Source organism: Theropithecus gelada, chromosome 15, assembly GCF_003255815.1.
Source record: "Theropithecus gelada isolate Dixy chromosome 15, Tgel_1.0, whole genome shotgun sequence".
Taxonomy (NCBI): Eukaryota; Metazoa; Chordata; class Mammalia; order Primates; family Cercopithecidae; genus Theropithecus; species Theropithecus gelada.
The window spans coordinates 62543719-62568469 of NC_037683.1; the positions used below are offsets into that span (position 1 = coordinate 62543719).

Sequence of the window (24751 nt, forward strand, 5' to 3'; positions counted from 1 at the left end):
ATTCAACAAGTCGGTGTGAATTTGTTTGCATTTTTCAAAACCCCAAAGCCAGCCTGGGTGCCATCCCCATTTGCCCCGGGCCTGTCAGTACCCACAGGCAGCGCCCCGACTCCAGGCAGGGCTACCTCTAAATCCCAGCCTCCCCAGGCTGGGCCTCCCCCCGCCCCGCTCCCGACAGGCTCTTCTCCCCGCGGCGGGGCCCCTCACCCAGGCAACACACCCTCTCACCCCGACCGGGCCCCCACCCCTCTAGGAGGGCAGGCATTGGGGGAGGGCGCCGGGACGTGCCCTAGGGTGACACTCGGGGTAGGACAGGGCGTGCTGCCGCGGGTCACGTGCTGCGGAGGCTCGGGGAGGGGCGGCGAGGCGGGGTTTATAGCCCGGGCGCCCGCGGGCCCCACGCTTTGACCGGGTGGTAGCAGCCGGAGTCGCCTTCGGGACGCGCCTGCTCTCCGCCTTTCGCTGCAGTCCGTCGGTGAGTGCGCGCCCACTCGGCGCCCCAGCGAGCCGGCCCGAGGTCCCCAGCGGCGCCCAGTTGGGGTGGGGGGCTCCCCGGGGCCTCGGGGCCGCTGCTTGCTCCCCACGGGGCTCTAAGGTGGACGGGACGCGGGGGTGGTGGTCCGAGACCCTCCGCTCCCCTCGCGGCTTCCAGATCCTGACCGGGTAGGGCGGTCTCCTGAACCCGCGCTTTCGACCCTTGCCTTTGTAAGTTGAGGCTTCTTTCCTGCCAACAGATTTAGGGCGATTGCTATCAAGTGTCCCTTGGCCTGCCTGGGTGGTTGTGGGGAAACAATTAACATTTGTCGAAGGGACATTATCGAAAGGGAAACGCGTTAGAAAACCGCATTTTTTTTTTTTTGACGGAGTCTCTGTCGCCCAGGCTGGAGTGCAATGACTCCGCCTCCCGGGTTCAAGCGATTCTTCTGCCTCCGCCTCCAGAGCAGCTGGTATTACAGGCGCCCGCCACCACGCCTGGCTCACTTTTGTATTTTTAGTAGAGACGGGGTTTCACCATGTTGGTTAGCCTGGTCTTGAACTCCTGACCTCAAGCAATCCACCTGCCTTGGCCTCCCAAAATGCTGGGATTACAGGCGTGAGCCACTGCTCCCAGCCCGAAAACCGCATTTTATGGGTACACATTTTATGAATACACAATGGGAGTGGGATACCGACACTGGCGCGTCTTCCGCCTTCAGAGTAGTGGCGGCTCCGTTCTTGGCGAGGGGAGGGTGAGCTGGCCGCTCAGGCACGGACGACAGCAAGCAGGTTCTTTCCCTCCCAGCTCCCGCCGCGGTCGGCTTTGTGTGGGGATGGGCTTTGGGGATGCTAAGATGACGTTTAAAGGCGTCGTGAAGTGCTTCTCTTTCTGCGTTGTCCCCCCTAAACTAGCTTCCGTCCTTTCACAAGGAAGTTTTATTACGTCCCTGCAAAGCGTTCCCACTTGATCCCCACAAAAATCCCGGCTGATCAAGATGTCTTCTGCTTGAAATCTCTCTTTAGTCTTAACCTGGGTTTTAACTTGGCTAGCATTTTTGTCAACAGATACTGCCCTTCAAAAGGCATCTCTCTATCTTGACGGAGAAACAAAACAAGTTTGTCAACAACTTTGCTTCTCCCTCCTGAGTATTGCAAGTTTACACATAAGCTCTGAAACCTTGCCTCAAAAGAGGGAGTGGGGCTGTGGGGGTGTGGGTCCTTCAGGAGGAGGACTCTGAGAGCTGGAGAGAGGAAAGAAGTACAGAAGACTGCACGGAACTCACCCTGAATTTTTCTCTACTTGAAATCAGCATTTGCCTGGGTTGGGGAATGAATTTGGGAGAGTCATCCCAGTGTTCTGAAATAAGTCTCTTTTCTGCAGATTTCTTTCTCCAGGAAGAAAAATGGCATCCGTTGCAGTTGATCCACAACCGGTATGAATTTCTAGTAGCCTTTGCCTACTTTCTCTCCTCTTGTGTTTTGAGACATTAATAAGCACACCCTCCCTACTTTGATTGCAGAGTGTGGTGACTCGGGTGATCAGCCTGCCCTTGGTGAGCTCCACGTATGACCTCATGTCCTCAGCCTATCTCAGTACAAAGGACCAATATCCCTACCTGAAGTCTGTGTGTGAGATGGCAGAGAAAGGCGTGAAGACCATCACCTCCGTGGCCATGACCAGTGCTCTGCCCATCATCCAGAAGCTAGAGCCGCAAAGTGAGTTCTGATTTTTCAAGATGCAGTCAAGGGACTGGTCAGTGGTGAGCCCCTGAGCTCACAGCAGTAACATCCAGAACTCCTTAGCCCTTCCTGGGGTATACACTGCCTTTACCTAGAAACTTTCAGGTGACCCTCATTACCATAAAAGGCCCGTTTCTTTTTCTTTTCTTTTTTTTTTTTTTTTTTTTTTTTTTTTTGAGACGGAGTCTCGCTCTGTCACCCGGGCTGGAGTGCAGTGGCCGGATTTCAGCTCACTGCAAGCTCCGCCTCCCGGGTTTACGCCATTCTCCTGCCTCAGCCTCCCGAGTGGCTGGGACTACAGGCGCCCGCCACCTCGCCCGGCTAGTTTTTTGTATTTTTAGTAGAGACGGGGTTTCACAGTATTAGCCAGGATGGTCTCGATCTCCTGACCTCGTGATCCGCCCGTCTCGGCCTCCCAAAGTGCTGGGATTACAGGCTTGAGCCACCGCGCCCGGCCTTCTTTTTTTTTTTTTGAGATGGAGTCTTGGTCTATTGCCCAGATCTCAGCTCACCGCAACCTCTGCCTGCTGGGTTCAAGCGATTCTCCTGCCTCAGCCTCCTGAGTAGTTGGGACTACAGGCTTCCGCCACCACACCCAGCTAATTTTTGTATTTTTAGTAGAGACGTGGTTTCATAATATTGGCCAGGCTTAACTCCTGACTTTGTGATTCACCTACCTTGGCCTCCCAAAGTGCTGGGATTACAGGCATGAGCCACCGCGCCTGTCCATAGAAGGCCTGTTTCATAGCATTGGCAGATGTTTATGATCCTTTAATTAAAAATCCCCCAGAGGACGGGTATGGTGGCCTACACCTGTAATCCTAGCACTTTGGGCGGCCTAGATGGGAGGATCGCTTGATGCCTGGAATTTGAGACTGCTCATTGCAGTTTCTGCCTCCAGGACTCAGGCAATTCTTCTGCCTCAGCTCCCCAGGTAGTTGGGATTACAGGCATACACCACCATGCCCAGTTAATTTTGTATTTTTAGTAGAGATAGGGTTTCGCCATGTTGGCCAGGCTAGTCTGGAACTCCTGACCTCAGGTGATCTGCCCGGCTCGGCCTCCCAAAGTGCTGGGACTACAGGTGTGAGCCACCATGCCCGGCTGTGAATGAGTTTTAGAAATGGATAGTGGTGATGGTTGTATAATGTTGTAAATGGACTTAATGCCACTGAATTGCGTGGTTAAAAATGGTTGAAATGGTGAAGTTTGTTTTGTATATTTTACCAAAATAAAAAAGAAATAGAAATCTCATACTCCATGAGAAATCTCATACTGTCATACTTAATAGTCACTCTCCATTTCCTTCCAACCGCCCTGAGGCAGCTACTAATCTACTTTGTCTTTATAGATTTGCCTATGCTGGATATTTCTTATAAATGAAATCATAAAATGTGTGGGCTTTTTTGTGGGGAAAAGAAAGAGAGATCAGACTGTTACTGTGTCTATATAGAAAGAAGTAGACATAAGAGACTCCATTTTTGTTCTGTACTAAGAAAAATTCTTCCATCCTGGCTAACATGGTGAAACCCCGTCTCTACTAAAATACAAAAAAAATTAGCCGGGCGTGGTGGCGGGCGCCTGTAGTCCCAGCTACTCGGGAGGCTGAGGCAGGAGAATGGCGTAAACCCGGGAGGCGGAGCTTGCAGTGAGCCGAAATCGCGCCACTGCACTCCAGCCTGGGCGACAGAGCGAGACTCCGTCTCAAAAGAAAAAAAAAAAAAGAAAAATTCTTCTGCCTTTGAGATGCTGTTAATCTGTAACCCTACCCCCAACCCTGTCCTTGCAGAGACATGTGCTGTGGTGACTCAAGGTTTAGTGGATTTGGGGCTGCGCAGGATGTGCTTTGTTAAACAAGTGCCCAAAGGCAGTATGTTTGTTAAAAGTCATCACCATTCTCTTACTGTCAAGTCCCCAGGGACACAAACACTACACACAGGGACCTCTGCCTAGGAAAGCTAGTTATTGTCCAAGGTTTCTCCCCATGTGATAGTCTGAAATATGGCCTCATGGGATGGGAAAGACCTGATCGTCCCCCAGCCCCGACACCCGTAAAGGGTCTGTGCTGAGGAGGATTAGTAAAAGAGGAAAGAAGGCCTCTTGGCAGTTAAGGTAGAGAAAGGCATCTGTCTCCTGCCCATCCCTAGGCAATGGAATGAAACCCAATTGTATGTTCTATTTACTGAGATAGGAGAAAAGAGATAGGAGAAAAATCCACCTTAGGACTGGAGGTGGGACGTGTTAGCAGGCAATGCTGCTCTTTATGCACTGAAAATGTTTATGGAGATGTTTGCATATATGCACATCAAAGCACAGCACTTTTCCTTAAACTTACTCAGGTCATAGAGATCTTTATTCATGTCTTTCTGCTGACCTTCTTCCTGCTGTGACCCTATTGTCCTGCCACTTCCCCCTCTCTGAGATGGTAAAGATAATTATCAATAAATACTGAGGGAACTCAGAGACCGGTGCTGGCGTGGGTCCTCTGTATGCTGAGCTCTGGTCCCCTGGGCCCACTTTCCTTTCTCTATGTCTCTATGTTTCTGTGTCTCTTTCTTTTCTCAAGTCTCTTGTTCCACCTGACGAGAAACGCCCACAGGTGTGGAGGGGCAGGCCACCCCTTCATCTTTGTGATTGGCTTCTTTCATTGAGCATAATGTTTTCAAAGTTAATCTATCTTGTCACATCATATCAGTACTTCATCTCTTTTTATTGTGGAATAGTAATTCACTGTCTAGACAGACAATATTTTATTCATTCTTCAACTGATGGATGTTTGGGTTCATTCTACTTTTGGAGATTATGTATAATGCTTCTAGGAACATTTATGTACAAGTTTTTGTGTGGACATATGTTTTCAGGTTTTTTTGGCATATACCTAGGAGTGGAATTGCTGAGTTATATAAGTATTTAAGCTTTTGAGGAGCTGCCAAGACTGTTTCCAAATCAGCTGTACCATTTTACATTCCCACCACCACTGTATGGAGGCTCCAGTGTCTCCACATTGCATAAAGATTTTGCATAAAGATTTAAATCATTCTTTCAAATGGTTAAGCCAGGGACTTGTAGGATTATAAGGAGCCTTTAGAGACCAGCCATTCCAACTCTGCTGCTTCCTAAATGAATTTGGTGCTTGTACTTGGCTTGGTATTCTTAGTGGGAAGCTCACACTAAAATCTCCCTTGTTAGGGAGATCCAGGGTGGTCTTAGCATACTCTTTCCTAGTGAGAACCCCAAATACACTGACATGTGCTGAAGTAAGTGTAGGTAGGGATTAAACTGGCTCGGGAATACCAACTTTAAGAGAGTTTCCAGATACCTTATTCTCTGAATGAGAGTTCAGGGAAAGCCTGGATACTCTTGGCATTAACATTAGGGGCCAGTTGATGAGGAAGAAGCTTCAGAGCCAGCTTCCTGTTTGTCCTGTCACTGCCTCTGCCTGCTCCTCCCTCACACCCCTATATTTCCTTATCTGTAGAAGAGAGTTGCCAGCAACTTGCCAGGCCTCTTTCTGTCAGAGCTAGAGAAACCAGGCAATGCATTCTGTTGTATAAGATCAACATTCTTGCCTTTTTTTTTTTTTTTTTTTTTGAGATGGAGTCTCGCTCTGTCACCCAGGCTGGAGTGCAATGGCACGATCTCGGCTCACTGGAACCTCTGCTTCCCGGGTTCAAGCAATTCTCCTGCCTCAGCCTCCTGAGTAGCTGGGACTACAGGCGCACGCCACCACGCCCAGCTAATTTTTGTATTTTTAGTGGAGACAGGGTTTCACCGCATTGGCCAGGATGGTCTCGATCTCTTGACCTTGTGATCCGCCTGCCTCAGCCTCCCAAAGTGCTGGTATTACAGGCGTGAGCCACTGCTCCCGGCCCATTCTTACCATTTTTTAAATAAGGCTAAAAGTATAAGGTATGGTAATGTGTGTTCTTTCTACACCTACAGTACTACATTAACATTTTCCCATTTGTGATTCTAGTTGCAGTTGCCAATATCTATGCCTGTAAGGGGCTAGACAGGATTGAGGAGAGACTGCCTATTCTGAATCAGCCATCAACTCAGGTGAGCTTGGGACAAAAGTGCTGAGGCTTGACACTTCACATGTTTTCATGTTCTATCTGTTAGCACAAGCTGTATATACCACAAATAGCAAATACTTAACTTGTTTTCCCAACCTGGATCTGGATGTGTGTTTGAAAAATAATGGCCGCTTCCTTACTTCCTGAACTGTTGTCAAGTTGTATCTATGAAGCAGAGAAGAACTAACCTCCTTTGGATTAGAAAACTTTTAGTGTGATGTCTATCAATTTGTGTCTTTGCTCCTGTAGATGAAATTACTGTCTCAAGTAACTGATTCTCTTGTGGTATTAAATAAATGCAGAGGTGATATATATATAAACTTTTCTCACCTGGCTTGTACAATGCTGCCAGGAACTACCATCCACATGGGATAGCTAGCCAGTGTTGACAAAAATGATAGGCTCATCTGTCCTGGTGATCCTTTGGTTCAGATAATGTCCTAAAATTTTGTTTCAAATTAAGAATACAGAATGGCACAAAAGGATACCAGTTAGGGAAAAATATAGCTCTGTGTCTTTTCATAATCTAAATGCAGTCATCTGTCAGTTAGTGATGGGAATATGTTTTGAGAAATGCATCATTAGGTGATTTTGCCATTGTGTAAACATCACAGAGTATATTCACACCAACCTAGATGGTAGAGCCCAGTGGTCCCCAAGCTTTTTGGCACCAGGAACTGGTTCCATGGAAGACAGTTTTTCCATGGATCAGCAGGGGGCAGGTGGTGTTTTTGGGATGATTCAAGTGTACTATATTTATCATTAGATTCTCATAAGGAGCATGCAACTGCACGCGTGTGCATGCACAGTTCACAGGGTGTTAGGGTTAGGTCTCCTCTGAGAATCTAATGCCGCCTCTGACTGGTAATGGACTGGTAATGGTCCATGGCCCGGGGGTTAGGGACTCATGATAACCTGCTATATACCTAGGCTGTATGGTATATAGCCTGTTGCTTGCTTCTAGGCTACAAACCTGCACAGCATGACTACACTGACTACTATAACACAATGATAAGTATTTGTGCATCTAAACGTAGAGAAGGTACAGTGAAAAAAAAAAAGGTATACCTGTTATAGGGCAGTCCATTATAATCTTATGGGACTATAATCGAATATGTGGTCCATCGCTGACCAAAATGTTATATGGTTCACAACTATAGATAAGTTTAGTGTATAGCCTTTAGAATGCTTGTGCAAATCTTTTAAATTTTTCACTTACATTTCTTGAGACCATGCTAATGATGAGAGCTATTTTCCATTTTGGATATTTTCTTTAAATGTTGGTGACTTGTGTTACCAACACAAGTTTGGCTCACTGCAGCCTCTTCCTCCTGGCTTCAAGCAATTGTCCTGCTTCAGCATCCCTAGTAGCTGGATTCACAGTCACGCCCCGCTACACCCAGCTTTTTTTTTTTTTATTGTTTGTTTGTTTTTGAGATGGAGTTTCACTCTTGTTGCCCAGGCTGTAGTGCAATGGTGCAATTTTGGCTCGCTGCAACCTCCACCTCATGGGTTCAAGCGATTCTTCTGCCTCAGTCTCCCAAGTAGCTGGGGTTACAGGCATGTGCCACCACGCCCGACTAATTTTTTGTATTTAGTAAAGACAGGGTTTCACCATGTTGGTCAGGCTGGTCTCGAACTCCTGACCTCAGGTGATCCAACTGCCTCAGCTTTCCGAAGTGCTGGGATTACAGGCGTGAGCCACCATGCTGGCCATGTATAATAACTGCATACTAATAACACCCTGAGGGCCAGGTTTAGTTTGATCTTCAGTTTCCTCTCTGAAATTATGTGACTTTGAAATAAGCTATATAACTTACCTTTTCTTTTCTCTTTTCTTTTCTCTTCTTTCTTTTTTTCTTTTTTTTTGAGACAGGGTCTTGCTCTGTCACCCAGGCTGAGTGCAGTGGCACAATCACGGCTCACTGCAGCCTTGGCAAACAGACAGATTTCATATCTGTTTACTTCATTTGCTCCTCCAGCAATTCCCAAGGATTGGCAGGTAGGGCAGATATACTTGATAGGGAAATTCAGGCTCATCAACTCTTAGTGACTTGCCCAAGACCTAAAGCTAGAGTGAGAGGACTAGATTCCTTCTTTAACTCTTCACCTGTGCTGCCTTAGCTAAGACCTTGAGTATGTCCTTGTGCTCATGTTTCTCACCAGCCAAGGGATCCGCTTTTCTACTTATAGATTGTTGCCAATGCCAAAGGTGCTGTGACTGGGGCAAAAGATGCTGTGACGACTACCGTGACTGGGGCCAAGGATTCTGTGGCCAGCACAATCACAGGGGTGATGGACAAGACCAAAGGGGCAGTGACTGGCAGTGTGGAGAAGACCAAGTCTGTGGTCAGTGGCAGCATTAACACAGTACTGGGGAGTCGGATGATGCAGCTCGTTAACAGTGGCGTAGAAAATGCACTCACCAAATCAGAGCTGTTGGTAGAACAGTACCTCCCTCTCACTGAGGAAGAACTAGGTAACTGGAATTTTATCTTCAAATACTGTTTTATATTAAATCTTTTTTAAACGGCTTCACTGACATACACTCCTATCTTTAGTCTAAATTTACACAGTTGTGCAAGCATCACCGCAATACAGTTTTAGAATACTTCTGCTACCCCAAAAGATCCTCATGCCTGTTTGCAGTCAATCCTTTTTAATTTAATTTAATTTTATAGAGATGGGAGCTCACTATGTTACACAGGCTGATCTCGAACTCCTGGGTTCAAACGATCCACCTGCCTTGACTTCCCAAAGTGTTGGGATTACAGATGTGAGCAACCACTAATCTTTTTGCCTTTATAGATTTTCCTTCCTAAAGCAATCATAAAGTTCACATTGAATTGTACATAGTAAGTTTTCAAATTTTAGCAAAAATTGGCCTTGAAAAATATTTTCTGTAAATGGATTGTCTCTAATGGATTGCTTTATAAAATCCTCATTACAAAGAATCATCATTAGGTAATGTGTGCCAGGTACCATGCCGCTCAAGTTCACTGTAGGCTGGGCGCAATGGTGCATGCCTATAATCCCAGCACTTTGGGAGGCTGAGACAGGCAGATCACTTGAGTTCAGGAATTTGAGATTAGCTTGGGCAACATGATGAAACCCTAAAAAACACAAAAATTAGCTGGGCGTGGTGGCTTGTTCCTATATTCCCAGCTACTGGGGAGGCTGAGGTGAGAGGATCAGTTGAGCCTGGGAGGTTGAGGCTGCAGTGAGCCAAGATTGCGCCACTGTACTCCAGGCTGGGCAACAGAGCAAGACGCTGTTTCAGAAAAAAAAAAAAGGTAGTTTACTCTAGTGGGAAAAACCTGTAGATGCATGCAGTGTGTAGCAGATACAGTAATATGTTCAGGGTAGTCAAGTCCAGCAGCAGACATGAGACATGGAAAAATGACTACAAGATTGCTAAGTGATTGGGTAGAAGTGAGAAAGTCAAGACCCAGGTTAGAGTCCAGGCCTTATCAGTTGTCGCTGTGATCCCTTAAGTTTTTTTTATCTCTTATTTCTAACTTCAGAAAAAGAAGCAAAAAAAGTTGAAGGATTTGATCTGGTTCAGAAGCCAAGTTATTATGTTAGACTGGGATCCCTATCTACCAAGCTTCGCTCCCGTGCCTACCAGCAGGCTCTCAGCAGGGTTAAAGAAGCTAAGCAAAAAAGCCAAGAGACCATTTCTCAGCTCCATTCCACTGTTCACCTGGTGAGTAAAACTTTATTTTAAGGTATCTGAAGTGGGTTCATTTATCTCTAGGACCAAGAATTAATGTAATCACAAAATCCAAGAATTTCACTTTTACTTGAACAACCCAATAGAAAACTGGACAAAGAGTATGAAGACAGCTCACAGAAAAAGGAAGTATAAATAGCTGAAATATATGAAGCAATGCTAATCTCGCTCTGAGGGGTCAAGTACCAACATCTCTCTTGTCCTGCCACACGGGAAATGTGGCTGTTGGCAACGGTGTAGAGAAAGAACCACACTTATACAGCTCTTGCTCTAAGGGACTGATTCAAGAGACAGTTTTAGGAAAGTTACAAACATACCCACTCTTTGAGCAGTTTTACTTTTTATCTTATGGATGTGTATATTTGTTTAAAGTTGCAAGAGACTATAACAATGCACATCCACTAATAGGACTAATTAAATTGATATATCACAATAGACTACTGTAGCCATTAAAGGTTGCCAAGTTGGAGAACAATATGTACCATTCTGTACTGCCATAAGAAAACCATTTCTTCCTTGAAGGGGAAATAGGTGGTTGGCAACAGGGAAGGAGGAGGTCAAATTCCTTTCTGTTTTGTAATTCTAACTTACCCTTTACTGATGTACACATCAAATTTTAGTTGCTGGCTGGGCGTGGTGGCTTATGCCTATAATCCCAGCACTTTAGGAGGGCAAGGTGGGCAGATCACCTAAGGTCAGGAGTTCGAGACCAGCCTGGCCAACATGGTGAAACCCTATCTCTACTAAAAATACAAAAATTAGCTGGGCATGGTGGCATATGTCTGTAATCCCAGCTACTCGGGAGGCTGAGGCAGGACAATTGCTTGAACCCAGGAGATGGAGGTTCAGGGAGCTGTGATCACACCACTGCACTTTAGTCTGGGTGATGGAGTGAGACTCTCAAAAAAAAAAAAATTTTTTTTTAGTTGCTTTACCTGTGCTAAACTGGAGGTAAATTTGGAGTCAGTGATTTAACAGTTAGAGGCAGTAAAGAGCTATTACTGCTTGGTTAATTTACACATACTGATAATAAATAACAATGATAGCAGGAATAGATCTCATTCAACTCCAGGAAATTCTTAGTGTTTTTTTTGTTTGTTTGTTTGTTTTTTTTCTGAGATGGAGTCTTGCTCTGTTGCCCAGGCTGGAGTGCAGTGGCCGGGTGGCCGGACCTTGGCTCACTGCAAGCTCCGCCTCCCGGGTTTACGCCATTCTCCTGCCTCAGCCTCCCAAGTAGCTGGGACTACAGGCGCCCGCCACCTCGCCCGGCTAGTTTTTTGTATCTTTTAGTAGAGACGGGGTTTCACCGTGTTAGCCAGGATGGTCTCGATCTCCTGACCTCGTGATCCGCCCGTCTCGGCCTCCCAAAGTGCTGGGATTACAGGCTTGAGCCACCACGCCCGGCCAATTCTTAGTTTTTATATTGCCTGATTTACATCATACATCTGCAAATGGGCTAACATGAATATCTGACTCGCGTGTTCCTTTGTCTTGTTTCAATGTGTCTAGATTGAATTTGCCAGGAAGAATGTGCATAGTGCCAATCAGAAAATTCAGGATGCTCAGGATAAGCTCTACCTCTCATGGGTGGAGTGGAAAAGGAGCATTGGATACGATGATACTGATGAGTCCCACTGTGCTGAGGTAAGATGACTGGGACAGTCATTCGCTGATTTCTGAAGAAGTTCTTGTCAGACTTTTCATTTCAATTCTTCCATACTATGTCTTAGAATACTCTTCTGTATCAAAAGGTTGAACAATACCATGTGCATAGGTGGCTAGTTATGTGGCAGAAAAGCAAAACTAGACAGGGAATAATTTTATCTAACAACCTATGAGTATACATATGCCCCAAGTGAGATACAACTAAATGAGAAACACAGGCCTTGCCCTCATAATGGGTACAGAATAACAGGGGATACAGCCAGCCATGCTGTCCTATTGTGCCTTTTTTTTTTTTTCCAATGCTCCTTGCAGAAGAGGGCTATCCCATAGGCAGTATGCTCAGAGTAGCCAAGTCCGGTTGTTTTTTAACAGCATAAATACAGGCACTATTGGCTGGGTGCAGTGGCTCACGCCTGTAATCCCAACGCTTTGGGAGGCTGAGGTGGGCAGATCATGAGGTCAGGAAATCGAGACCATCCTGGCCAACATGGTGAAACCCTGTCTCTACTAAAAATACAAAAAATGAGCCAGGCATGGTGGCACGCGCCTGTAGTCCCGGCTACTTGGGCGGCTGAGGCAGGATAATCGCTTGAACCCAGGAGGCAGACGTTTCAGCGAGCCGAGATCACACCACTGCCCTCCAGCCTGGGCAACAGAGCAAGACTCTGTCTCAAAAAACAAAAGAAAATATATGGGAAGACTATCTCAGGCAGCCTTGGAGTAGGGGTAGGTGAGTCACATTGCTTCCTGGAAGAGATGAATGGGTGAACTGAGAACTAATGGGTGAATAAACTAGGTGAAAGGGCAATAAGGTGACTAAGGTTCTGGAGAGAAGACATAGCATCTTGGCTGGGTGCAATGGCTCATACCTGTAATCTCAGCACTTTGGGAGGCCAAGGCAGGCAGATCACTTGAGCCCAGGAATTCAGGACCAGCCTGGGCAACTGTGAAATCCCCATCTCTACAAAAAATGCAAAAATTAGCAGGGCATGGTGGTGTGCACCTGTAGTCCTAGTTGCTCGGGAGGCTGAGGTGGGTGGATCACCTAAGCCAAGAGGTCAGGGCTGCAGTGAGCCATGATTGTGCCACTGCCCTCCAGCCTGGGAGACAGACTGAGACCCTGTCTCAAAAAGAAAAAAAGAAAAAAAAAAAAAAAACCAGAAAGAAATATCCTCTAGGATATTCTAGGAAATGTCCTAGAAAGTGGTTCTTTGTTTCCCAAAAGCTCTGAAGTCAGTAGACAGTGTTTCACCATTTTGGCCAAGATGGTCTCGATCTCCTGCAAGGAGCATGTCTTGTCATCTTATTTGAGGAGGGAATATATATATTACATTACTAGAATGAAGTACATTTCCATTCTTTTGGGTCTCCCCTGCCTAATATGTTTCTTCAGTTTAAGATGATGAACTTTGGAGACTCAGGCACTAGTTCGAATCCCTACCCAGCTGTTTTCCAGTTGTTAACTGAAGCCATCTACTTAAACTCTAAGCTTATATCCACATCTATGAAATGTGAATAATACTGCTGCACTCGGCATTGTAATGAGGATTTTTAAAAGCCGAAGAATCCATATATGTGGTGGACACATAACCAGCTTACTGTCATTGAACTAACTTAACATAGCACTGCTGGATCCACTGCTAATTTTAAGTTTTATTTTCAGCACATTGAGTCACGTACTCTTGAAATTGCCCGCAACCTGACTCAGCAGCTCCAGACCACGTGCCACAACCTCCTGTCCAACATCCAAGGCGTACCGCAGAACATCCAAGATCAGGCCAAGCACATGGGGGTGATGGCAGGCGACATCTACTCAGTGTTCCGCAGTGCTGCCTCCTTTAAGGAAGTGTCTGACAGCCTCCTCACTTCTAGCAAGGGACAGCTGCAGAAAATGAAGGAATCTTTAGATGATGTGATGGATTATCTTGTTAACAACACGCCCCTCAACTGGCTGGTAGGTCCCTTTTATCCTCAGCTGACTGAGTCTCAGAATGCTCAGGACCAAGGTGCAGAGATGGACAAGAGCAGCCAGGAGACCCAGCGATCTGAGCACAAAACTCATTAAACCTGCCCCTGTCACTAGTGCATGATGTGGCCAGGCAGATGACCTGTTATGTTGAAATTAACTTGCTAGGCAACCCTAAATTGGGAAGCAAGAAGCTAGTAAAAAGGCCCTCAATTATAGTTGTTTCTAGCTGAATTAAGAGCTTTAAAGTTTCTGGCATTAGCAGATGATTCTGTTCACCTGGTAAGAAAAGAATGCTAGGCTTGTCAGAGCCTATAGCCAGAACTCAGAAAAAATTCAAGTGCACTTATGTTCTCATTCTGTGGCCATTGTGTTGCCTCTGTTCCTGTTTGTATTGAATAAAAACATCTTCATGTGGGCTGTGGTAGAAACTGGTGTCAGCTCTGGTATGATCTGAAAAGTCTTCTTCACTGGTTTATCTCATGATGATTACTTGTAAAACTTGATTTTAGCTTTTTATTTCTCAAATAGGAATAATACTACGTTTGAATTCAATAAAATTCACTGCAGGATAGACAAGTTACATACTGTTTGTTCCATATGCTTTGTGTGTTGCTTTCATAGAGCTGCTTAACCTGCATGACAGAGTTATTATACATACATGAATTTCAGTTGGCCTGTTGGGGAATTTGGCAGAGTGAGAACATTGGAAGGCTAATGTTAAAAATGGGATGCTTGATAACAGATTACAAAAAAACTAAAAGCTGATGTGCATACTCAAATTTTACTAGGTGACAGTTGGCCCTCTTTGTTTGCCAACTTACTGGACCCCTGTGAGTGGGTTTGTTTGTTTGTTTGTTTTTGAGATGGAGTCTGGCTCTGTTGCCCAGGCTGGAGTGCGGTGGCCGGATCTCAGCTCACTGCAAGCTCCGCCTCCCGGGTTTACGCCATTCTCCTGCCTCAGCCTCCTGAGTAGCTGGGACTAGAGGCGCCCGCCACCTCGCCCGGCTAGTTTTTTGTATTTTTTAGTAGAGACGGGGTTTCACCATGTTAGCCAGGATGGTCCCGATCTCCTGACCTCGTGATCCGCCCGCCTCAGCCTCCCAAAGTGCTGGGATTACAGGCTTGAGCCACCGCGCCCGGCCTGTTTTTAAACCAGTAAAATGTCCTAATCATGTCTGACTACCTTACTGAAAAGGAATCAGAGCTGAAAGGAAGCAAGTGATTATTTAAATCAGTGTCATGTGAAGTCGTTGGGCATTTCTTGCCAGGGAACCAGTTAAAGTGTGAGTCCTAAAGAGATTCTTCAGGCCGGGCGCGGTGGCTCACGCCTGTAATCCCAGCACTTTGGGAGGCCGAGGCGGGCGGATCACAAGGTCAGGAGATCGAGACCATGGTGAAACCCCGTCTCTACTAAAAATAGATAAAATTAGCCGGGCGCAGTGGCGGGCGCCTGTAGTCCCAGCTACTCGGGAGGCTGAGGCAGGAGAATGGCATGAACCCGGGAGGCGGAGCTTGCAGTGAGCCGAGATTGCGCCACTGCATTCCAGCCTGGGCGACAGAGCAAGACTCCGGCTCAAAAAAAAAAAAAAAAAAGAGAGATTCTTCAGTGTCCAGCCTCAGCTGGACTTTACTTACTGTGTTGTTATTTTGGGAGAAAGTCACTAACCTCAGTTGTTGTTGGGGAGGTACATATAGAAGACCATGTGAGACTAATTAGAAGTAAAAAGACTTTAAGCCCCCTGTAGACAAAGGTTCTTTTTTTTTTTTTTTTTTTTTTTGAGACAGGCGTGAGCCACTGCGCCCGGCTGACAAAGGTTCTTCTTACCTCCTGCCTATAGTATCCAGACTTCTAGTCCATTCAACATTGGTTATTTAGGAACTATCCTGAATCTCCTTATCATGCATATGCAATATGTCAAACTAGTTTTTAAAAGTGAGTCTCAGAACTTGTGAAATAGGCCTGGCGCTGTGGCTCACACCTGTAATCCCAGCACTTTGGGAGGCCGAGACAGGCAGATCACCTGAGGTTAGGGGTTTAACACCAGCCTGACCAACAACGTGAAACTCTGTCTCTACAAAAAATACAAAAATTAGCCTGGCCTGGTGGTGTGTGCCTATAATCCCAGGTACTTGGGAGGCTGGGGAAGGAGAATCCCCTGGGTCTGGGAGGTGGAGGCTGCAGTGAGCCAAGATCTTGCCATTGCACTCCAACCTGAGCAACAGAGTGAGACTCTGTCTCAAAAAAAAAAAAAGAACAAAAAGGGTGTGAAATAGAGCTACATGCTTCTGGCTGTCCCTGCTAAAAGGTAAGCAGGGCTGCCCTCAGCAGAACTGAAGTCTAACTCAAATTCGTCTCTTTCTATCCTGATTCACCCCTTTATCTCCATGAAAACGAGGAAGCAGCACATAACTTTATATACTCCTTTGGTATGAATGAGTCTATTAAACTTTTTTATGGACCAGGCACGGTGGCTCATGCCTGTAATCCCAGCACTTTGGGAGGCCGAGATGGATGGATCCCTTGAGATCAGGAGTTTGAGACCAGCCTGGCCAACAGGGTGAAACCCAGTCTCTACTAAAAACACAAAAGTTAGGCCGGGCGTGGTGGCTCACGCCTGTAATCCCAGCATGTTGGGAGGCCAACGTGGGCAGATCACAAGGTTAGGAGTGGCCAACAGTGGCCAGCCTGGCCAACATGGTAAACCTCATATCTACTAAAAATACAAAAATTAGCTGGCCATGGTGACGTGCACCTGTAATCCCAGCTCCTCGGGAGGCTGAGGCAGGAGAATCTTTTTTTTTTTTTTTTTTTTTTTTTAAGACAGAGTCTCACTCCGTCGCCCAGGCTGGAGTGCAGTGGCGCGATCTCGGCTCACTGCAAGCTCCACCTCCCGGGTTCACGCCATTCTCCTGCCTCAGCCTCCCGAGTAGCTGGGACTACAGGCGCCCGCCACCTCGCCCGGCTAATTTTTTGTATTTTTAGTAGAGACGGGGTTTCACTGTGTTAGCCAGGATGGTCTCGATCTCCTGACCTCGTGATCCACCCGCCTCGGCCTCCCAAAGTGCTGGGATTACAGGCTTGAGCCACCACGCCCGGCCAGGAGAATCTTTTGAACCCGGGAAGTGGAGGTTACAGTGAGCCGAGATTGCGCCATCGCACTCCACCCTGTCCGGCGACAGGGTGAGACTCCATCTCAAAAAAAAACCCAAAAAAACAAAAAACCCCACAAAAATTATCCGGGCATGGCTGTATGCACCTGTAATGTCAGCTACTCGGGGGCTGAGGCACAAGAATCCCCTGAACCAGGCAGGTGGAGGTTGCAGTGAGCTGAAATCTTGCCACTGCACTCCTGCCTGGGCAACAGTGAGACCCTGTCTCAAAAAAAAAAAAAAAGCTTTTTATCAAGTTACAAATTTTTTCTCCTCAGTGTAACTCTAGAAATCAATAAACAGGTGAGTTGAGTTGGAGGGTAGTTAGGAAGTCCCTAGGATTTGTTTTGCAGATAAGGAGCTTCTGGTTTCTGGGAAGGATGAACTTTTGGGATGTATGGGTTTCCAGGATAGAGCCTATTCACTCACTTGCCTCCCTGTTCCCAGTGACTGGCATTTTCTAGGCCTCTGGCTCTTAATTTTTTTTTTTTTTTTATTCAGAATCTTGCTCTGTTGCCCAGGCTGGAGTGCAATGGTGTGGTCTCAGCTCACTGCAACCTCCGCCTCCCAGGTTCAAGCTATTCTTCTGCCCTCAGCCTCCCAAATACAGGCGTGTGCCACCACTCCTGGCTATTTTTTGTCTTTTTAATAGAGATGGGGTTTCACCATGTTGGACAGGCTGGTCTCGAACTCCTGATCTCAGGTAATCCGCCTGCCTCGGCCTCCCAAAATGCTGGGATTACAGGCGTGAGCCACCACGCCTGACTACACATGTTTTCTTATCTTGAATATACACCTTTGTGTTTCCCTATTAATAAGAGTTACAGTGTGTTACTTAAGTTAGTACAAATTAGAAAAAAAAAAAGAATTGTAGTGCTTACTGAATAGCTTATGAAAAGAAGAGCAGTCTCAAAGCTCTTCTTCCTGAGCAGGGGCAGGATAAAATGTAGACCATTCTTAGCTTCTAGAAGAGCACCAGCAGCCCTTGCGTTTTGCCGTGAGCTGTGCACATTGGTCATGGTTTTGCTGTCTGTCTTTGTGTTTCAAGTTTGTGTCTATATGTATTTCATTCATTTGTCAACATGTCTCAGGATTTGTGGTGTTCTGGAATTTTTTTTTTTTTTTTTTTTTTTTTTTTTTTTTAGATGGGCTCTTGCTCTATTGCTCAGGCAATAGTGCTGTAGTGAGATTGGCTCACTGCAACCTTCGCCTCCCAGGCTCAATCGATTCTCCCTCCTCAGTGTCCTGAGTATCTGGGACCATAGGCATGCACAATCACACCTGGCTAATTTTTGTATTTTTGTAAAGGTGGGGTTTCACCATGTTGCCCAGGCTGGTCTCATACTCCTGAGCTCAGATGATCCACTCGCCTTGGCCTGCCAAAGTGCTGGGATTCCAGGCATGAGCTACTGAACCTGGTCTGTGTTCTTACATCTTGCAGCTTCATTGTTGCATAAACTGGCAGAAAATTTTGGTTTTACAGACTTGTTTTCCTCCAGAAAACAGTTCTTTTGAGGGAAAATACTAAGGCTGACACAGTATGTAACCATGGCAGGTTCGTAAACATATGACTGCATGAAACCTGGCATGATGTGCCTCAGGGAGGGTTCTAGAACATTTTTTCCTTTGCCTGTAATAATAACATAGTCTTTCTAGTTTGTCCTATGCAAAAATGCAAAGGAACATGATGCATTGGCCATTTTTTTTTTTTTTTTTTTTTTTTTTTTTTTTTTTTTTTTTTTTTTTTGAGACGGAGTCTCGCGCTGTCGCCCAGGCTGGAGTGCAGTGGCGCGATCTCGGCTCACTGCAAGCTCCGCCTCCCGGGTTCACGCCATTCTCCTGCCTCAGCCTCCTGAGTAGCTGGGACTACAGGCGCCCACCACCGCGCCCGGCTAATTTTTTGTATTTTTAGTAGAGACGGGGTTTCACTGTGGTCTCGATCTCCTGACCTTGTGATCCGCCCGCCTCGGCCTCCCAAAGTGCTGGGATTACAGGCGTGAGCCACCGCGCCCGGCCTGCATTGGCCATTGATCACTGAGCCTTAGTTTTCTCATCTATTAAGTTAATGTTGCCTCAACAGATGGAAGTGAGTGTTGAGGATGGGGATGTGTTTTTTTAATTTGCACTAGAAGCATGGGGACATCATCTGTGGGACAGTGACATGTAGTATCTTTAACTTGGCAGTTCAGGTGTGAGTATATAATACCAGCTCATGGTTAGGAAAATATATCCACTTTGAAAAGGCAGTTTATAGGTATTAAAGAACTAATGAAACTGGGCCTAGTGGTATGCACCTATAGTCTCAGTTTCTCAGGTAGCTGGGACAGGAAGATTGCTTGAGCCCAGGAGTTTAAGGCTGCAGGAAAGAAACAACTAATGAAATGAAAAGGAAAAAACTAAAATTTGGTTTACATAAGATACAGGGCTCAAGGTCAACTTAAGCCAAAGACTTGTTTATGGTATCTTTCTTGGTTACCTTTTGAGATTCTGATGCTACCCTGCTCCTTCCACCCCAAAATGAACTTCTTTAGAACTGAACTTATAAAACTTTAGTTTTAGAAATTATCAACTCCTGAAAAAAAAAAAGTGGTATTAATTTGACCCTCACTGGGCTAGACCCAGGTCATATTTTTAGGACTGGTGAGGGTTAAGGACCTCTAACTAACCATCCTAAGCTGAGAGTCAGGAATAGAATGCTCAGAAGGAAAAGACTGAATCAGGAAATTACACTCTCAATTGGTGGTGAGAGGGAGCACTTCGTTGAGTTTGACAGATGAAACTGCTGATTAACACAGTACATCTTTAATTGTTAAGATTGCCCAGGTGCGGTGGCTCATGCCTGTAATCCTAGCACTTTGGGAGGCCGAGTCAGCCGATCACTTGAGGCCAGGAGTTCAAGGGCAGCCTGGCCAACAAGGTGAAACCTCGTCTTTACGAAAGATACAAAAATTAGCTGGGCATTGTGGCTTGCTCCTGTAATTCAAGCTACTGAGGCATGAGAATTGCTTGAACCTGGGAGGCGAAGGTTGCAGTGAGCCAAGATGGCACCACTGCACTCCAGCCTGGGTGACAGCGAGACTCCGTCTCAAAAAACAAAAAAAATGTTAAGATTGTCAGTAAGATGACTAAGTGAAGCGATAGGCAGGCAGTCAAAAGGAAAATGTTTGCAATGGGAGGTAGACAGAATTGCTTGGGATTCTTCTCAGGTTTTACTTGCTTAAACTGGGCCTGCAGATTAGAGATATGATATGAAATATAATGAAAGGTTTTGAATCTCACAAGGGAGTCTTGATACAGAATATACTTTCTAGGTTTTTAGCTGGTATGGATTTTATGAAAGTGCCATTTGAGAGTGTCATATAAAAGATAGTAGAGCTGGTGGGGCACAGGAGCTCATGCCTGTAATCCCAGCACTTTGGGAAGCCAAGGTGAATGAAGCACCTGAGGTCCGGAGTTCAAGACCAGCCTTGCCAACATGGTGAAATCCCATCTCTACTGAAAATACAAAAATTAGCCAGGTGTGGTGGCACACACCTGTAATACCAGGTACTTGGGTGGCTGAGGCAGGAGAATCACTTGAACCTGGGAGGTGGAGGTTATAGTGAACCGAGTTTGCCCCACTGCACTCCAGCCTGGGTGACAATGAGACTCCATCTCAAAACAAACAAAACCGAAATCCAGTGTCAAATTTTCCATTTTTTCAATTTTTAAATGTATAATTCTGTAGCATTAAGCACATTCACAATGTTACCCAACCATCGCTGTTATATTCATCTTAAGCACAAATTCTGTACCCATTAAACAATAACTCCAGGCCAGGTGCGGTGGCTCACGCCTGCAATCCCAGCATTTTGGGAAGCCAAGAAGGGTGGATCACTTGAGGTCAGGAGTTCGAGACCAGCCTGGCCAATATGGTGAAACCCCATCTCTACTAAAAAATATAAGAATTAGCTGGGCATGGTCGCAGCACACGCCTGTAATCCCAGTTACTCGGGAAACTGAGGCAGGAGAATCGGTTTGAACCTGGGAGGCTGAGGTTTCAGTCAGCTGAGATCACGCCACTGCACTCCAACCTGGGGGACAGAGTGAAACTCCGTTTAAAATAAAACAAAACAAAAAAGCCCCACAATGACTCCCCAATTTCCCTCTTTCCTTCTATTTTTTGAGGGATTTTTTTTTTTTTTTTTTTTTTCAGAGACAGAGTCTTGCTCTGTCACCCAGGCTAGAGTGCAGTGGTGCAATCTTGGCTCACTGCAACCTCTGCCTCCTGGGTTCAAGTGATTTTCCTGCCTCAGCCTCCCAAGAAGCTGGGATTACAGGCATCTGCCACTATACTCGACTAATTTTTGTATTTTTAGTAGAGACAGGGTTTCACCATGTTGGCCAGGCTGGTCTTGAACTCCTGACCTCCTGATCCACCTGCCAAAGTGTTGGGATTACAGGCGTGAGCCGCCACACCCAGTCTTTTTGAGGGATTTTAGTTGCTGTTAGCTCTTTTTCCTCTGTTAGGTAATCAGCTGCGTTTTTTCCCTCCACTATCAAGATTCTAGCCTTTAGTAATATGTTATATGTTGTTAATTTTTCTTTTCTTTTCTTTCTTTTTTTTTTTTTTTTGAGAGAGTCTCACTCTGTCGCCCAGGCTGGAGTGCAATGGCACGATCTTGGCTCACTGCTCCCAGGTTCAAGTGATTCTCCTGCCTCAGCCTCCTGAGTAGCTGGGACTACAGGTGCATGCCACCACGCCCAGCTAATTTTTTGTATTTTTCGTAGAGACAGCGTTCCACTGTGTTAGCCAGAATGGTCTTGATCTCCTGACCTCATGATCCGCCCACCTCGGCCTCCCAAAGTGCTGGGATTACAGGCGTGAGCCACTACGGCCGGCCTTAATTTTCTTGTTTTAATCTGTTGTTTGCTAAGAAACATTACCTAGCTTATCAAAATTGTACATAAAATAAAATTTGATAGAGTTTCTTGTCCCTAAAGGCTTTCCTGTGTAGGGAAGAGGTGGGGTTTTGTGATGGCTGTTTCAACCATAAAAAGACCTTTTGTTTCCTCAGTTGCTAGACATTTCCCTAGACACTTGCTTATGGAAAAGTATTACGGATTTTAAGAAAGTAATAGATTAATAGTTGAATAACGAGAATAACGAGAAATAACAAGAAATGCTATATATCTGGTATTTTTAAAAAAGCCTTCATTGACTAGGTTCCACCACTAGTTAGTTTCCTTTTTAAAAGTTTTCCTTAGTGCTTTTATAGTATGAGGGAATTGCAGGAATAAGACCACAAACATCTTTTCAAAAACACAGCTATGGACAAAGCAAGGTTCACCTACATGCACTAAAGTCTCCATGAGCTCAGATGGACCTGACAACTCTGCTTCATCAGTGTTTGTTTCAATATCCAAGATTCTTCTTTTACAGGTGCTTGATTTCACCACCATAGACTTGACATCCGAGACTGATGAGATTCCAGATATTATAGCTTTGGAAGAGGAGAACGGATCAAATCATTCACTTGCTAATGACCCTGTCCTCTCAGGGCAAAATGTTGAATAACTAACAACAGTAAAATACCCCTTTAGGTTGAATACACAATTTGCATTACATTAAACTTCCTGTTTTTATTCCCGTGACTTTGAAGAGTGTTAATCTAGTTTTTTGGCTATATTGGTCTTAATTGCAATGACACTCTCATCTAAACTTTTGTAAGAGATCCTAGTTCTGTGTCATATATCATTTAATATAATTATTTAAAGTTTAATTGCTGAAATACTTACAATAAAAATTGGGCTGTATAATCTTGACTTCATGATTTTTTTTCCCTCTGGTATAGTGAACATTTGTTGTCTTTTGGTCTCCCATGATTCATTCATGCTTATTTTGAAGGTCTCAGTGGGTATAGTGGTCAAGGTTTTTGCTTTCCCTTAGCCTAGTGGTGGGCATGTGACTAAAAACAGGTCAACTGGGAGGAAGCATAGCATGATGGGTAAGGGCTCAGACTCTGGTTTCTAATCTGACTCTGCCACTTACTGTGTGACCTTGAGCAAGTTACTTAATTTCTCTATGCCTCATTTTTTTTCATCAGTAAAACAGGAATAGTGTTAGGTTTGCTATGAAGATTAAACAGTTAACATTTATGAAAAGCTTAGAGCAGTGCCTGGCACAAAGCAACATTAAGTATTAATTGCCTATAATCCCAGCACTTTGGGAGGCCAAGGTGGGTGGATCACTTGAGGTCAGGAGTTTCCAGCCTGGCCAACATGGTGAAACCCCGTCTCTACTAAAAATACAAAAAAAAAAAAAAAAAAAAAAAATTAGCCGAGTTGTAGTGGCACAGGCCTGTAATCCCAGCTACTCAGGAGGCTGAGGCAGAAGAATCGCTTGAACCCAGGAAGCAGAGGTTGCAGTGAGCCAAGATCATGCCACTGCGCTCTGGTCTGGGTGGCAGAGCGAGACTCCATCTCAAAAAAAATAAAAAAGAAGTATTAATTAAGGGAGTAAATTGTAGAAGCAATCTGGAGGCAGTGGCTCACACTTGTGATCTCAGCACTTTGGGAGGCCAAGGTGGGAGGATCACTTGAGCCCAGGAGTTCCAGACCAGCCTGGGCAATATAGTGAGACCTTCTCTCTATAACAAAAAACCTTAAAAAGATTGGGCTGGGCATGGTGGCTCACGTCTGTAACCCCAACACTTTGGGAGGCCAAGGCGGGCAGATCACTTGAGGTCAGGAGCCCCAGACCAGCCTGGCCAACATGGTGAAACCCTGTCTCTACTAAAAATACAAAAATTTGTCAGGTGTGGTGGCGGATGCCTGTAATCCCAGCTACTCAGGAGGCTGAGGCGGGAGAATACCAGGCTAGCCTGGAATTCCTGGTCTCAAGTAATCCTCCTGCCTCGGACTCCCAAAGTGCTGGAATTACAGGCATGAGCCACTGCGCCTAGCTGCCAAATCTTAGAATGAGGCCTAGTGAGTGAGGACTAAACTCTGACCTTTTTTCTTTCTTGTCCAAATTCCTATCTATAGAACTTGGGGAGTCATGTCCTACAAGTCATAAAAATCTCATCAGATGGGTTTTGTTTAAGCCTGTATAACCCAGCTTACTTTCCAACTTGACTGGCATAACATTGACAGATAAAGAAGGAAATTAAAATATTTTTTCCCAAAATATGTTTCTTTGTTATATTTTGAAATGGTCCTTCAAAACCATCACTTATGGGGGGAAATCTACATCTGTAAAGAAGCTGGCCGGTGGCTCACACCTGTAATCCCAGCACTTTGGGAGTCCGAGGCGGGCAGATCACCTGAGGTCTGGAGTTCCAGACCAGCCTGGTCAACACGGTGAAACCCTTTCTCTATTAAAAATACAAAAATTAGCTGGGCATGGTGGCGCATGCCTATAATCCCAGCTACTTGGGAGGCTGAGGCAGGAGAATTACGTGAACCCAGGAGGCCGAGGTTGCACTGAGCCGAGATGGCACCACTGCACTTCAGCCTGGGTGATAGAGTGAGACTCCATCTCATAAATAAATAAATACATAAATAGAATCTCTATTGAAATAAGTAGATCTTTCCCCTGGCAGGCCATCCCCATCCTGAAGAGATTAACTGAGAATCCAATACTTGCTCTGTCACCCACGCTGGAGTACAGTGGCATGGCATGTGATCTCAGCTCACTGCAACCTCTGCGTCCCGGGTTCAAGCAATTCTCCTGCCTCAGCCTCCCAAGTAGCTGGGACCACAGGCGTCTGCCACCATGCCTGGCTAATTTTTGTCTTTATAGTAGAGATTGGGTTTCACCGTGTTGGCCAGGCCAGTCTTGAACTCCTGACTTCAGGTGATCTGTCCACCTTGGCCCCTCAAAATGCTGGATTACAGGTGCGAGCCACTGTGTCTAGCGTACATTTTTTTTTTTTTTGAGACAGGGTCTTGCACTGTTGC

At 45.6% G+C, this 24751-nt stretch overlaps 1 protein-coding gene across 3 annotated transcripts; it reads left to right on the forward strand.

The window, feature by feature from the left end:
• Positions 1–288: 288 nt before the first annotated feature.
• LOC112608237 (perilipin-2) lies at positions 289–23097 on the forward strand. Of its 3 annotated transcripts, none has more exons than XM_025360034.1 (9): positions 361–475; positions 1859–1910; positions 1998–2193; positions 6194–6276; positions 8487–8772; positions 9818–9999; positions 11536–11670; positions 13355–13645; positions 22233–23097. In XM_025360034.1, exons 2-9 carry the CDS (start codon positions 1881–1883, stop codon positions 22365–22367), a joined length of 1338 nt encoding a protein of 445 aa, XP_025215819.1. In that variant the 5' UTR covers positions 361–475; positions 1859–1880; the 3' UTR covers positions 22368–23097. The 3 variants fall into 3 exon arrangements, with proteins under 3 accessions (XP_025215820.1, XP_025215819.1, XP_025215821.1); XM_025360036.1 differs by having other exon boundaries at positions 463–663; XM_025360035.1 differs by lacking the exon at positions 22233–23097 and having other exon boundaries at positions 289–475; positions 13355–14240.
• Positions 23098–24751: the final 1654 nt, after the last annotated feature.